This window comes from Cupressus sempervirens, chromosome 10 (assembly GCF_028749045.1).
Source record: "Cupressus sempervirens isolate cs-2001-9-10 chromosome 10, ASM2874904v1, whole genome shotgun sequence".
Taxonomy (NCBI): Eukaryota; Viridiplantae; Streptophyta; class Pinopsida; order Cupressales; family Cupressaceae; genus Cupressus; species Cupressus sempervirens.
In genome coordinates this window covers 33,639,446-33,655,128 of record NC_143127.1, presented here as the reverse complement: position 1 = coordinate 33,655,128, position 15,683 = coordinate 33,639,446, and the positions used below count along the sequence as shown (strand labels likewise).

The window sequence follows — 15,683 nt, the reverse complement described above, 5'->3', positions numbered from 1 at the left end:
TGTAAGAGGTTGTCATAAGATATTTGGTATTTTTTGAAAAAGTATTATTTTGGAAATAAGTGGAGCATGATTATCATTAAGGCGTCATTTTTTTTTTATAAATGAAGCAGAATTTGTATTTGCTAATTTCTATAATTTCTAATATGCAATTTGGATGTGCCAACCAGAATTGGCATTTGGGTTTGGTATTCACATTTTGTCTCAAAATGAACATTTTTTGATTCCACTAGGAAGCATATGTAAGGCTCCTAGATCAATTGGACAAAGGTTGGAAGTCATTTAACACATTTTGCAACATTGAACAAATGATAGTTTTTGCAATTTTCCCATACAGTTTCTTCCAACATGAGAAACTAGTGTGTTTTTGGATTTAATAGTGATTAAGTTTGTTCTAATCAGATATTTTTCATTGTGTTCTTCCTTTTTGTATAGTTTATTTCATAGTTTCAGAATTTTGACCTGTCCTAAATAAAATTCAAATTGTAACTGCTTTGTTACTAGCACTGCCATGGTTTGAATATAAAAAGGCCCCTATCTTGTAAATCCACAATAGGAATATAATGGCCATTGTAAAAATGGAAGAATAGGCCATGTGTATCATTTTACAATTGGTATAATGCATAAATGTCATGTTTGTGAATTTGCATTCAAGCTCTAGGCGAGCAGACAGTGTGCCCAACTAGATACTTAACATTGCAAACAAGATCATTTACAAGATTTTATTGATTTGAGAAAGTAATGATCTAGTGGTATTGGTTGTGTTAGGAGAGTCTATGTGCAGGGTTTAAACCTTGTGTTGAATATAGTTTGTTAACTTGGTGGAAGAAACTTTGGTTCTTTGCCTTGTACAAGCAAAATACGCCTAAAAATGGATTAGGGTATTGTACATTGGAAGTTGCAACCCTAAAAACTAGAAAATATTTTAGGTCTCCCAAAATATTCTATGATATGGTTATCTATTTTTAGGTTTATTTGGGAAAAAAAGTAGTAAAGTTTCAAAAAGTGAAAATAAAGGCCTAATTGGGGCTTAGTCCTACTAGATCTATTTTGCTTGTTTTTGGTCTCAGTGAACTTTGGGTTCAAGAAACTAGTATTTGAGGTTGATCCAAGTGTGATATGAGGTTTTTGGAGTCAATCCACTCTTTAATGAACTATGATGATCTTTGAGAAAGTTTTGGTAGGTGTATGAAGAGAAGCTTGGAAGAGAAAGTAGTCTTTACCTAAATATTGACTAGGAAGCTCTAGGAGGAACCTTGTAGGGAATAAATTCTATTCAAAACTTGAAGATTCATGTCCTTAGCATCAAATAAAAATCATAGATTTTTGTATTCTTGTAGAGAAAGTCCAAGAAACATTAAACTCCTAGGGCCTCCCTATCAAAATCTCATTTATTTATCCATTTTCCAAAGTCTCACAATTGATTAATTTCACATTAATTAACCAGCTACTTTTTAGTTATTCAAAATTCCTAATTCCTAATTACTAATTTGTAATGAATATTGAATTTTTAAATTGAAATAATCTTTCACATTTCCACATGGGATACAATCCCTATTAATTAGCCCCCACCTCCTATATTCTAGCCTCTGAATTCCTTACACTTTCCTCTTCCCTTATCCCACTACTCTAGCATATCCCTTTCCCTTCAATATCCTTTAATTGTGCTTTCTTTTTTTTGCATCAATAATGTCATAATTTGTCACATTTCCAATTGTGCCCACATTTGCTAATTTGGTGATTTGGATTCATAATCCTACAAATTGCCTTCACTTTCTCTCATTTCTTTAACCACATCTTTCAAAATCTTATTGAAGTTCTATTGTCTATTTGCTTTCATGGATAAGTGCAAAATCATCATGGGAGATACACATGTACTCTTGGAAAAGCAAGAAAATACATTGAAGCCTAGTTGAGGGAGTTTTTGTTGTGTTTTTCCATATTTTACATATTCCTTCTTAATTACTTTGATGTATAGGTTAGGATGTTAAACTTTGTATGCATTTAAGGTTTGTGGTTTCTCCACCATACAATGGTTCTAATTTGACTCCCTGTATGTTCAAAATGCTTTAGAAAATTACAAGAAAATGCAATTAACAAGTGTAAAGCCAAAATTTCAAACATTCTTCGTGTTTGTGCTATAATAAGGGCTTTGGAGAAGGATATGGATATCCATCAAAAGATAATGAAAGAGGAATTTTAGTTAGATGTTGTAGTTTCAAGTGCCCTCGTAGGCATGTATGTAAAATGTGGAGGGATAGACAAGACATGTCAACTATTTGAAAAAATGCCAAATTTACAACCTTTGCAAGTACCCTCCTAGCCTGTGCCAGAATTGGACTCTTTTCAAACAAGATTTTGATATATCTCAAAGCATAATGAAAGGGGGATTTTTATCAAACATAGTTGTAAGTGTGTTAGTAGATATGTATGTAAAATGTGAAAATATGTCTTGTAAATTGTTTAACAGAGTGCATCAAAGAGATGTCTTGTGGAATTGATATAATTTGAGGATAATATTCAAAATGGGTTTGTCGAAAATGCTTCTAATACTTCTTAAAAAATGCAACTAGTGAATACAAAGCTAAACTCTTGAAGATTTTCTTCTAGCATACTTCCTACCTATGCTCAAATTAGATGTTTGGAATTGGGGACAACCATCCATGAAATCATATTTGAAAGGGAATTTCAAGTGGATGTTTTAGTTACAAGCGCTCTAATAGACATGTATACAAAACACTGAAGCATGGGAAAGACATGTGAACCTTTTGATACACCACATCAAAGAGATGCAGTTTCATGGAGTGTGGACTACAATGATTATCAATTGTGTGCTTAGTGGTTTTATTGAAAAGGCTTTATAAACTTATAATGAAATGCAAATTGCAAATGTAAAGCCAATCCCACAACCTTTTCCATCATCCTTCCATCCTACACCAAAATGGAATCTTTTAAGGATTTTATGGATAACAATCAAAGCATAATGGAAGGTGAGTTTTTGTCAGGAGTTGTAGTTGCAAATTCCATGGTAGACATGTATGCAAAATGTAGAAGCATAGGGCCTCGAGACTCTTGAATTCATAGACAAGGCACCTAGATTGTTTGACAACATACTTCAAAGAAATGTAGTCTCGTGGATGGCCATGGTTGTAAGATGTGCTCTCAAAATCTTTAAATCAACTAAGCAGTCTAGCATACTTCTTGACATTGTGAGCTTTGCTTGTGTTTTAGTTGTGTGCAACCATGCAAGTGTAGTCAACGAGAGCCTTACATAGTTCAAACGTATGAATAACAATTATTCATTACACTAACAAATGATCATTACGTGTACGTTAGCTTAGACTATCCTTGCATTGCAATTTGAACCAAGCAAAGCAGTTCAAAACAATTTGTTGACACATGCTTATGTAAGGTGATTAGACATTCCACTAGCAAGTTGAAGGTGGTTATATAATTAGGGTGCGGGCTATCCTTCCGGCAAAACCATCTGAAAGTCAAAATTTTCAACAAAAAAAAAGGTCTTGAGAACAGCAATTTTTTTGCAGATTTTGTGTTGTTTTCTCCTATTTACCATTGAAATCAATACGAATTCACCCTGAAATTATCGCGTAAAAAAATGTTGTAAAATCATAATTTTGAAAAAAAAAAGTTAAAGATCAATTTGTCGAAGGATAATCGCATCCTATAATTAGCAATTAATACGTTATTGAAATTTAACATTTTAAAAATAGAAACATCGCCAAAAGTTCTGGACTTCGTAATGAACATCATCATCATAATTTCCTTTAAACTTGACTGAATATATGACCCCCATTATCGGCCCCGCACAGCTCTCCTCCACAGCCACACTCATCCCTTTCCAAACGTCTTAAACGTTTGCTCTCATTTCTGCTTTCTTCACTGCATAATTTGCTTACTTTCTGATGAGGAAATATTTCTGCTGCTGCAACTGTCACCGACATTGCAATCTTCAAAGCAGGAGTACTAAGCATGCACAGATCATCACCATCTTTCCCCATCAATGGAAACCACTTTTGCAGAGAAAGAGTGGGAGATGACAACAACTCCTCCCACGAGACTTCCACCCTTCCCAACACTTTGCTCTTCGATCCTCCAAATATTTCTCCTCCTCCTCTTCTTCTTCTCCACCTCACTTCAAACACAACCGACTCTGATTTAGACAGCATTTCATCAACTCCTTTTCCCTCACATTCCAAGCTGAATGTCTCTCCCCACTGTGGATCTGGGCAAGCCTCCACCTCCTTCGTATTCACAGCGATCTTCTTGTTGAGATAATACCGAACAAACAGACTTCTTTTGCAGCCATGATGATCAAGATCAATATTTGTGGCTCCAATGACGTCTAACTTGAGGTGCACAGAGCATCCTGGCCTTGTCTCCTCCATTGAATCTCCTTGTTCTTCAAAGAAGAGCTCGTTATCCAGAAAAATACTCAGATGATATGAAATGTGGGATGAGAGGAGGAACAGTGGAGGCATATAAAGCATGGTGTGCATGACACGCGGGCTAGTCTTTCAAAGCACGTGAATAATGGCGCACGTACTTTATGGGGGGTGCAGTACCATCTCACGCTGCATTGATAACATGTGATCTAATTTCAATGCCTTTCTTTAAAGCCTGCGCCTGCTTTGAAGGTTCCGACTACCCTACCGAGCAACAGCAGACAGGTCTAAGGAAATCACGTTGACCATTTATTCTATTCGGAATGTGCACTAATGGCGCGCATACTTCAAATCAATTATGCATCCCCTTAAAGAATTTATAAATCTATGTTGTTAAAAAAAAGGCATATGTTAAATACCGTTGATTTAAAATTGTCAAATCAACATTAAAGGGGTAAGGTTAATCTCCCACAAAAAAGTACCAAAGACAAAACAAAGTCAAACTTTGTTTTTTACATAGTGAATTTTTTTTTCCAATTTTTTGTTGTTTTCGATTACAAACTATGCAGATCATGCAAATCAAACGCTGAAATTTTCAAAAAAATTATGATGTTTTCAATCTTTTGAAAATTGGTCAATTGTACATTTTTGTGGGAGGATAATTGCATCCTTTCCTTCACCTTAGCCTTTATCCATTTAAAAAAGTTTTATCACCTTAGTTTATAGCAATGATAGGCTTTGCATCAATCCAACAATCATAAATGAAATCTTAGTGCTCAAACTTGAGCATGGATATGGTTCATACAATTAATGAGACAAAATGAATCTTAACTCTTAGGAAAAATAAAACCTTTAAAAATATGAAATGGAAAGGACATTATCTTTTTTTTTAAATTGATGAATAGTCCATTTTTATTAATTTAAATATAAAGTTACGTATTCACAAAAAAAGGGTTGGGGGACACAAGGTCAACCCGCGAGAGTTCAAATGGCCAGAGGTCGGGCACTTAACTATCCATAAAAATAAAAATAAAAAAACAACCCTTAAACTGCAAGAGCAGTGCCAGCTGAGGGGGGGAGGTTCACAATCATCATGGCCCCATACATCAGTGGGGTTGGTGGGGGGTATAGGAGGAATCCACTCATTAGCAGCGTCATCATTCTTCCCTTTATCTTTCTTTATCTCCCTTTGGCCTCAGAGGCGAGATTGCCAAAATCCAACTAGAGGAAAAACCATTTAGGATCTATATTGGAGGAAGGCCATGCAGGAGTAGGAGCAATAGGAGGAGCCATCAGGGACCAGCTAGAACCATGCCTCGGGGGAGGAGAAATCAAGTGTCAACAACCTCCAAAACCACCACTAGGTGAGCGATGTGAAGGCTACGACCTAGGGGTGTGGGAGTGGTAGGCTGAAGAGCTACGGCCCCGCCAACAACCACAAGGAAGCATACGGTCTCTAGAAACATTAGGCGGCACCCTGGCCACCATACAGGGAGCATTCCCCCAATGAGCTAAAAGATCTTGCAAGTGGGCCACCTCTAGAGCCACCTTATCAATTTGTACTTGAATCTACATCATTACATTGTTGTACACGCAAGCTTTAGTATACATTAAAACATTTATATCAAGAGAGCTCTGAGAAAACACAACAACATTTATGTCCTTCCATATAGTGAATAAAATCTCCATTCTGAAAGCATGTCATATTTGAGAGTACTTATAGGGAAGCTTGGGCAAATCCCCCAACAAGATCATATACCAAGAAAAAGCTTGTGGGCAAAAAGGCTTGAAAAATTCATGAATTCAGTGCCAATACTATTGGGTATGTTTGCAACACCAAAAAATATTTAGAAATATCTCAAGTTGCCCACAAAAAGGGTATTTGGGGTTAGGGACACCCAAAGGTAGTCCCTGGAAAAGGACGCACCAAGCAAAGTGCACAATCATTGGCTCAATGATGGCTTGCCACACAGTAGCCAACCTATAACACCATGTCTACTAAGAAGAATGGAAATGCCAACGCTGGTTGAGCACATCCACTATATGCAAGTGAGAAACCAACCAATGATAACCCAACTTGGGTTTATAATTGGTCATAGGGGTCGCAAGATGCCACTTCTAATCCTTCCACCAAGGTTTAACAAATTGGATATCTATCTTGTGTAATAGATATGGGAGCAATGCAAAAACTAGAAGATCAAATGTCTGGTGATTTAGACGGGAAAGACGAAACTACACCTACATATCTTCCCACAAGAGAAGGTTCATGGTGACTCTAGAAAAGAGATCACGAGGAGTCCTGATGTCATGTTTGAAAAAACATAGCGCATTGGCCTACTGGACTTTTGCCAAAGGGATCCCTTGAACATCAAACAAGGGAGACCACCACAAATTTTTTTGGTTCATATAGAGGCCATCTCTAAACTCATTTCCAGCCCAACAAAGCCGAGGCTTAATGGCTTCCCAGGATTTCCAAATGCTTTGTTATTCTAAATTAGATATGAAATGGATAATAAAAAAATAAAATTCAATAAGTTAAAGAAGAGACAAATCATTTATATTGAACAATAGCTTACATGTATGAATATATTTGAATTTGCAACAAATATTTAAAAATAGGTTTTTATTTTTTAAATCTAGAATAAGATTTCTAATAAATATACATCTAATTAATCTAGAATAAATTACTCAGATTAAGAAATGGATGGTATTAGGATTGATATTAAAATAAGGAGATAGGGTGCTTACATTCATGATAATGGAAAAAGTGATTGTCCTTTATTCAATGAATAAGGTAAGACTTCTTGCACTTTTAAAATTCTATGAGGTTTAATCTCATGTCCTTTTTGCTTTGATCTTTGATTCTTGTGAATTATTTTTATTTATTCTCATCGGTAAGAGGTTGAAGCCAAGATTAATTATTATGTATTGTAATTCATTATTATTATTTATTAAGCTCGAGTGGACTCGAACCCAAGACCTTTCAAAGAAGAGGCTCACAATTTATCCTTGTGTTGTAGGCTATTGCCTAATTCTTGTGAATTTGATCTTATATATGAAATTTAATTTTTTTAATAGATAATTGATAATGTAGAATATCTCTTTAGTAATACTTTCACATTCACTACCTTGATAGCTTAATGGGTTCAAAATGGTATTAGTAAAAAGAACTCATAAATATACTAAAATACAATATAGTCAATACAAGAATTGAGAACATTGAAATATTAGACGGTGGACAATATCCCATTAATGTTTGAGTAGGTTGGATGATGAGGACCTTCTACCTCCTCTTGTTGCTCTTCTTATTGCTTAGTTCATTATTTTCTATATTTTTGTTATGTTAGAAGCTTGACTCAAATTGACTCTAAAATGTCATCTTGCATTTGGAACTAGTATTGAAAAGAATATATACACTAGTTCTTTATTATATAAATAAATAAAATGTAGACCAAATTTCATGTTAATAATTCTATGCCCTAGATCTAATAGAACTTATCATTTAAAATGTTTGTAAACATTGTCGCCAAAGACATATGACTGTTCCTATCTCAAGTATCCAAATTACATATCTGATTTTATTTTTCATAGGGCTATGCATAGTTATTAGCATCTCTAGAAAGGTAAGGTGAAGATTGAGGATGAAATGATCATTTATCATCGTTGCTCATCCTCATACAATGTATCTCTTTATGTAGCTTTCTCATTCACTTGAAAATTTACACGTCTCTAGAAATTGCATTCTACTATTTCAATGTTCATGAATTGTATAGGTGGATTATAAATTCTTTTGCACCCAATCACAAAAATCCACATGCAAGAGAATCTTTAAAATTCTTGATTGATCTCGTAATGTCGTTAAACATTGTACCTATCAAAATTAGTGCAATGTACCTGTCAACCAAAAAATGATGTATTACTAGTGGATTACACATTTAAAAAAGCAAAGCATAACTCGATTCAAGTTACGCCTGCTTTTATGGCATTATAATTGAAGCAATAATTTTTTTAATAGAAAGAGGAGATATCATTCTATAAAATATAATTAAAATTAATGTGTTATATTTTTTTCCCTATACATCCAATTTTTATAAAATTCATATATTATATTTATGTATCTTTGAACGGTGAAGGGGTTACACAGATAGTGTTATATCCGTATTAAATGAGACCACTATATTACTAGTGTAGAAAGATGGCTTGTAATATGGATATAATTGGTGTATTATTTTTGTACACCCATTATTAGATGCGGTAACAGTATCATAAAAACTTTCCACGATGGTAAGTTATGTGGCGATGTCTCATTCTAATCGATACATGCATGTAATCATGGTAGAACTAAACATTAACTTTAACCATCTTTCTTATTAAAATCTCTTTCTATATATAGGGTGCATATTTATTTATTGACACAATTTTCTAAAAACATATTACTTATTTTTGGTTCTCTTTATTAGCCCTAACTCCATCTGCCAAGTACCATTGCAACTAATTATTTCCTCTAGTTGAAAATATCATTTTATTATCTAACTCTTGAGTAGCTTAAATTTTTTGTCTACATCTTTGGATCTCTTTGTGACTTTATTTGTGGGTTGTCTTTATGAGTCTTTCCATATCGTGTATGCACACTCTTGTCTAGCTTTAATTCTATGGTTGTCTTTAGACATTTCTTTCTATATGTTTAAATGTAATGGCACTATGGGAGATTATTGGTTTCTATTGATTATCAATCCCATTTCTAAGGATTAACAATGAGATTCAATGAATGGTGTGTATATTTTTATCCCCTAGTCTTCAATGCATATACATTGAGTCTATTTTAACTATGCATGATTGACTTCTCATTAATCATCTCATTTAGAAGCAATATCTAGAAAAAGTTTAAATATCATATCAAGATTTTGAGTATTATATTGCTAGAAATCTCTCCACTCACAAGGAAAACATCAAATTAGAACTTTAGGTTTCCATGAGATAATAGAGAGAAAAATAGAATTTTTTGACCTTAAAATAATAGGATCTCTTCCTTTTCTCAAAATTTCCACCAATGAAGAAGAAAAATAATCTCAATTAAGTACCCTATTAGATGAAGAGAAAAATGAAGAGAAGAGTCAAGAGGAATTTGAGGCTAAGATGAATGAATTGAAGATGAGAATGGAGGAAATGATACTAGATAGAAATTATTTATTATCACATCATCTTGAAGGTGATAAAAAATAACACTCAATGTATCATGGTTTGGTGGTGGGCTACATTATGGAGCATCATTTAGACTTTGAGCCTTTCTTTTCTCAAGAAGATGAAATGTCTTTCGAGGAATACTATGAAAAAATGGCAAAAGTTGGATCATGAGTAGATTGTTGTGAGCTACATGTAGTATCAATGGTAACTCGCACCAATATTCATGTGCACCACTTGAAGGCCAAGTAACCCAGATATACAATTTTTCTAGTGAAGATACTCTTATACTTCATCTCTCATATCATGATGAAAATCACTAGAATAGTTTGTGTTTTACTAATGATAATGATGATGTTTTTATTTCACCCATTCTTCTTGAGGAGGAAAATAAAAGCAAAAGTTAGTCCAATTTAGAGCATGTGACATTCCTTCTGGACCAAATTGGTTGCAAAGATAATGGTAAAACTTGTGGAGAACATAATTTACTAAAAAAGAAAGGAAGAGTCTAACAAGGTGCATTCCATGGGTACAATGGAAGACAAAATATGTAGGAAGAAATAATAATGATTGTAGAGTCATAGATACTAATGATTCTTAGCCTAGCCCCTAGAATAACTTTTTAAGCTAGAGCTTGGTTGTAGATGTTCTTTGTACAATGTGTGGTTTACACAATTTTTGTATATCATGGAAAAAAAAAAATTAAAATGTATATTCTTGTATGTGTTGATTTATAGAGGAGTAAACTAGATACTGGGGGGGGTAAATCAAAATCTATAACAATTTATACCTTTTCACAAATTCACCCACATCCGACAATAACTTATGCATGCAAATCTATAAATGTAAACTTGTTGTAACATGTAAATTAATTCAATCACATGCATGAAAGTAATAACACATAACACAGTATTTGTTACCCAGAAACCCTCCAAGGTGAAGATAAAACTGGGGTGGGGATGACACCCACAAATCTTCACTACTATAGTAATAAAGTTAACCAGTTAAGGTTACAATGTTTGACCATAATATATGATCTACTCTATGAGGAGTCTTTCATGTTAAAGACTTAAGAAATGGTTAGGTTTCACCTTGTTAGAGGATTTGACACTTACAAGAACTTTTTTAGGAGATTTATAAAGATCCATTATGATCACTCTATTAAGATATTTACCCTAATTTAAGTCTATTAAAATTAACTCAGTACCTGACTCTCGGTTTACTCTGTAAGCTAATTTTGAGTCTTCTCCTTTCTAACTAATCTTCTCCTCTGATTAGATACTCTTGTCTTTCCCTTCCACTTCCACTACTTATGAATAGGTCACTTGTTCTGTTAGATGATAACAGAACCCTTGAATGACTTATGATCTTCTTCTCTCTAATATTCACACACACACTTGATCTAGGTTAAGATTATTGCTATATAAAGATCCCATGAAGAGTCTTGTAGATGGTTCTATGTTTTGCCTCTTTATCCCGATCGTTGAACATACACATGAAGATATGTGATCCATGCCATGTAAATGTGTTGTAACAACTTCAACAAGTATTAAATGTTAAACTATAACAACTTCTTTAGAACTTAACTAATCCTTTCAAGTTAGCCTAATAATTATTTTTCCTAAAACTTGGTTCCATTCTTGAATTTTATGTGGACTCTGCATTGCTCGGCCTCTACTATTATCGGTACTCGGCATTGTTGTTTCTCAGACTTTATTAACTTCCTAATGCTCAACATATATTGTGTTCGACACATACTATACCACTTGGTACTTATATACTTGGAATTTCACTCGGTCGTTGAATGAGCTTGGTCCTTATAGAAAATTGCCCTATGACCATACTTACTCGGCTTCTATAGAATTACTCGGTACATACTATCTTATGTACATGACTCATCCTATGTAGAGTAGCTCGGTTGTAAGTGATGATCATATGACTTTGCCTTGTAAATGACTAAGTGATTGACACTAAGAGACAACAATGGTTAGAGATACCAACAATCTCCCCCTTTAAAATTAGTGGAAAACACTTTGTCATATCAATACAAAAATTGAGTTCTCCCCCTAAGTCTTATGACTTGTGAAAAATGAATTAAAAAATTAATTCCAACCTTTATTCATTACCTATACATGATACTCCTTCTATATACAATTATCCCTTGTATACATTTCCCCCTTGTTTTTTAACACTTGATGTCACTACTACTAGGGTTGAAAGAGTTGAAGTAATCCATATGTTTCAATGAATTCCTTGTGAACTCTGGTAATCATGGCCAGTTTATGATTCCATGTGGTTCTTGTTGCCTCCAAAATTTGATTCTATAGTTTTAATCTTGCAGCTAATTTTATTAGACTCTCAGCCTCTGACAGGTTATGATCTTCTATGATAAGATCCAGGGTTGTTTTCAATTCTCTCTACATGACCTCCAAATGAGGTATCAACATTGCCTAAATTGAGATCAATTTGGATCTCATAGTGTTGTCAGTTGTCTGAAGCTCAGCCATTGTGCCTTGAACATTCAATAAAATATTGTAGTGATCTATGCTAGATCCTGTTGGCTCTGAGATAACATTGTTGGATGCCTTCATCTTAGCTTGAGTCTTATCTACCTATGTCTGAATAGTATCTGTAAATCTTGGCACATCTAACAAAATTGTGTACACCTGTTGTACCCTCTATATAGTAATCATCATCACTTGTTCCTTTTCTTGTAATAACACCTTTTTCTCAGCTATAGTTATGAAAACTTTGTCCATAACCTTGGTCTCAACGCTTCTTGCTAACCAATCCATTCATTTTTCATTGGATTCAAAATTTTTAGCACTCACTTGATCAATGATATGTACAATTTGATCAAGGATTGGTGTCTCTTCATCTACATTTTGTATGTCAAAAGTATCAACAAAAATATTCTTTACATCTTGTAGCATCTGCTACTACCTTAGCTCTCTCCTGAGTTCTTCTTGCCTCTTTTTCTTCTTCAAAATTTCTTGTAGCAAAATGTTTTGTTGCAAGGTGAGATTTGCCAAATCAAGTTGTGGCCTCTCAATATGTTCATCGAAACTAACTTCACTATCTGGTGAAATATCCTTTATTTATTTTCTCTTCCTTTTCAATGAAGGGGTGATGTTTCTTCACACTGCCTTATGAGTAGGTGAGGGAGTGTCACCACTCAGTCTTGCTTGTGCATCGATGCTCGAGACAACAACAGTACCACTTGGTTTAGCCTTATTTAATTCTTTATTTTCCTCAATTTGAGTTGTTGAAACTATCTTATCATTTCCATCTTCATCATTTTCTTCTTCATTGGTAAGCCTTGACTACTAGATGTGAGGCCTCGCCCCGACCCATCCTAGCATCGATGATACATTATTATTTTGATACTTATGACTCGATATGTCAGAACATTACTTGATGCACTGAACATTATTATACTATTGTGATGTGTGATGCTTTACTTTTAGATATTTGTTTTCGCCATTTAATGCTTTATAAACATGTATGATGATGTAGTGAATGAATGCAAAACTAACACTTCGAATTTTCCAATTTAATGAATAGAATAAGATAAACAATTGAATTGTAGAAAAATGGATGTTTTAAATTACATGAAGTTCTTAATGCGTACTTTATATATATATATATATATATATATATACATGTGTTTCTTGAACTATTGATGTGTGCAATGAGTGTGTAGGAAAATTTAGTCGAGAAACCTAAAGGAAAGACAGAACTGAACCCCTTGTTTAAATGTGCTATCCTTGCATTGTCTTGCTTTAAAGGTTGTTATTTGGTCTTATTATTCCCCTAGTTTTTATTTGTTCCTATTAAGTCTTTAAGGCTTGAAATCATTAAATTTAAGTGCCCTAGGGGTAAGGGTATGGGTGGGGAGTACTTCCCACCCCCTTAGCCTCTTAGTTTGACTTTTAGGGTCACTCAAAAGCCCTATTTTTGATGGATTGCGAAAATTGATTGTCATCTACATGAGTTGGTGACCCAAACTCCATCTTCAGTTACTTGAAGTCTAGTTGAGTTAAGGGATGATACTTAGAGGCATTTTGGAGTAGTTTTGGGGTTGTTACCCAATCTCTAGTTTTAGAGAAAGTTTGGAAGATTGAAGGAAGAAAAGGGAAAAGATCTTATTGACTTCCCATTGTTGCCATAACATTTCGTGAAGGTAGGAGTTCTTCACTCTTTTGGTTTTGTTCTTCATGTTTTTCATGCTTGAATCTTGCATAAAGTATTGTGTTGTTCTTGTTTTTGCTTGCTTGTGTGTTGGGATGGATTTGGATGGATTTTTTGTTTGTTCTTGATGATTTATTTTTGAGGGGATTTCATGGGGATTATTTTGGCATTACTCACCCTTGGATAGGGAAAAAGTGGCCATGTACAAGGGTAGGGCCTTAGTTGGACCTCAATGGTGTAGAGTCTCCTCTCATGGTGAGAGGAGGGAAAGAGGGTAGGGTGTATGGGCCCCTACTTGTCATCACATGCCTTGTTTGATATTGTGAATTCTTGAATATGAAAAGGACTGAAAATCCTTGTGGTATTAGCCTCAAAAGGGCCTTGTAGAAGAACAGAAGTTCTTGAAGTTTTAGCCTCGAAAGGGCTATGTTATGGCATGGTGATTGACATCTCCCATTGGGAAAATCCACCTCCCCCCTAGTCAAGTTCCATGTTTGGACCTATTGTGCAAAATCGGGTTAGGGTGCATGCTTGAATTGTTCTTGTTGTTGTGATGATTCATCCAGGTCAGTTCTTGTCTTCTCCTTGTGTTTCCTTGAAGTTTTGAAGGTATTGGAAGAGAGTACTTGTGAAGGATTTTGAAGAGATTTCTTTTGAATTGTAATATTAATTGAAATGTATTTGAATTTTGATGTATTGACAAAGACATCGGGTTTTCTTACTGGTTCTTTCCCGATGGAGCCTTGAACCAGGATGAATAATAGAGAAAGAAAAAAAAAATTATGAAAGCCTCCTTGTATTGCTCTCATGTGACTTCAAACTTTGCATATGTTGTGAGAAAATAGATTGATAGATAATGACTTTAAATTATGAACTTTCAAGTTTTCAATTATGTTAATGAAAAGCAATTTGATATGTTGAAATTCCAATTTGATTTTTAAGTATTAAGAAGAGATAAAAATCCTACATTGTGATCACAAGGTTAACTCCCTCGTTATTAAATTTCATAATTGACTCAATCAGATTTGATTAAAAAACATGCATCACTTGAATTCTGGATAAATGGGACACACACCTTGTTTATGATAATTAATAAAACATGAATTGTAGGATGAATGATAAAAGAAAATATAACCTATTTACACATCCTTGTTAGTATGCGTGTTCATAGGTAATCAATGTTGTTAATAGGTTAATATTCATTCCTTGTATAACAAGAAAGTATATAACATGTCAATTCTTAGACTAAATTGTTTTTAAAAGAAAATGTACATCTCCAGGAGTGAAAAACCTCTCTGAAAAATGTATGGGAAAAATTTTAATTCCCCCTTGGTCACAGAGAATATTCTCTAAACTATTCCTTGGGTTTTCAACTAAACATCATTATTAAGTCTTTTAAAAAAAGAATATAAAACAATATATTTGAAATTAAAATATTTGATAACAAATCTTGTTGACATCTTTCACCCATAAAACTTTTTTCTTTTACTCTCCTAGCCATCTAGCTTCCACTAAATCAAGTTTCATATCACCTCTGCCAAATTTGGGCGCAGGTTAAATGCTGCAGCATTAAACTCCATGTGACAAAGGGCAAGGTACTTGCCTAGGGTTCCAAATCTTGTCATTTAATAAATAAAAAATAATAATTTGAAATGTCACCCACTTAATGCACTCTCTTGTTTTCACCTCACATCTTGCATTATTTGGAAGCTAGGCGTGACTTCATCCAAACACCTGCCACTTGGTGTACTGTGTTGATGTCACCCGATGACCCTATCACCTCAAAGGGGAAGCAAATAAAGTTTTTGTTTTTAAACATACCTCATGGCAACCTTATTCCCATATTCTTTCCCCCCTCTACGCTTGCTTTTTCCTCAATCAATCACATTACATGCAAGGGGAGGCAAGTTT

At 34.2% G+C, this 15,683-nt stretch overlaps 1 protein-coding gene across 1 annotated transcript; it reads right to left on the bottom strand.

Annotated features, from left to right (window-relative positions):
• Positions 1 to 3,782: 3,782 nt before the first annotated feature.
• LOC149532427 (uncharacterized) lies at positions 3,783 to 4,403 on the bottom strand. The gene has a single exon (XM_089805715.1). It carries the CDS (start codon positions 4,401 to 4,403, stop codon positions 3,783 to 3,785), a length of 621 nt encoding a protein of 206 aa, XP_089661841.1.
• Positions 4,404 to 15,683: the final 11,280 nt, after the last annotated feature.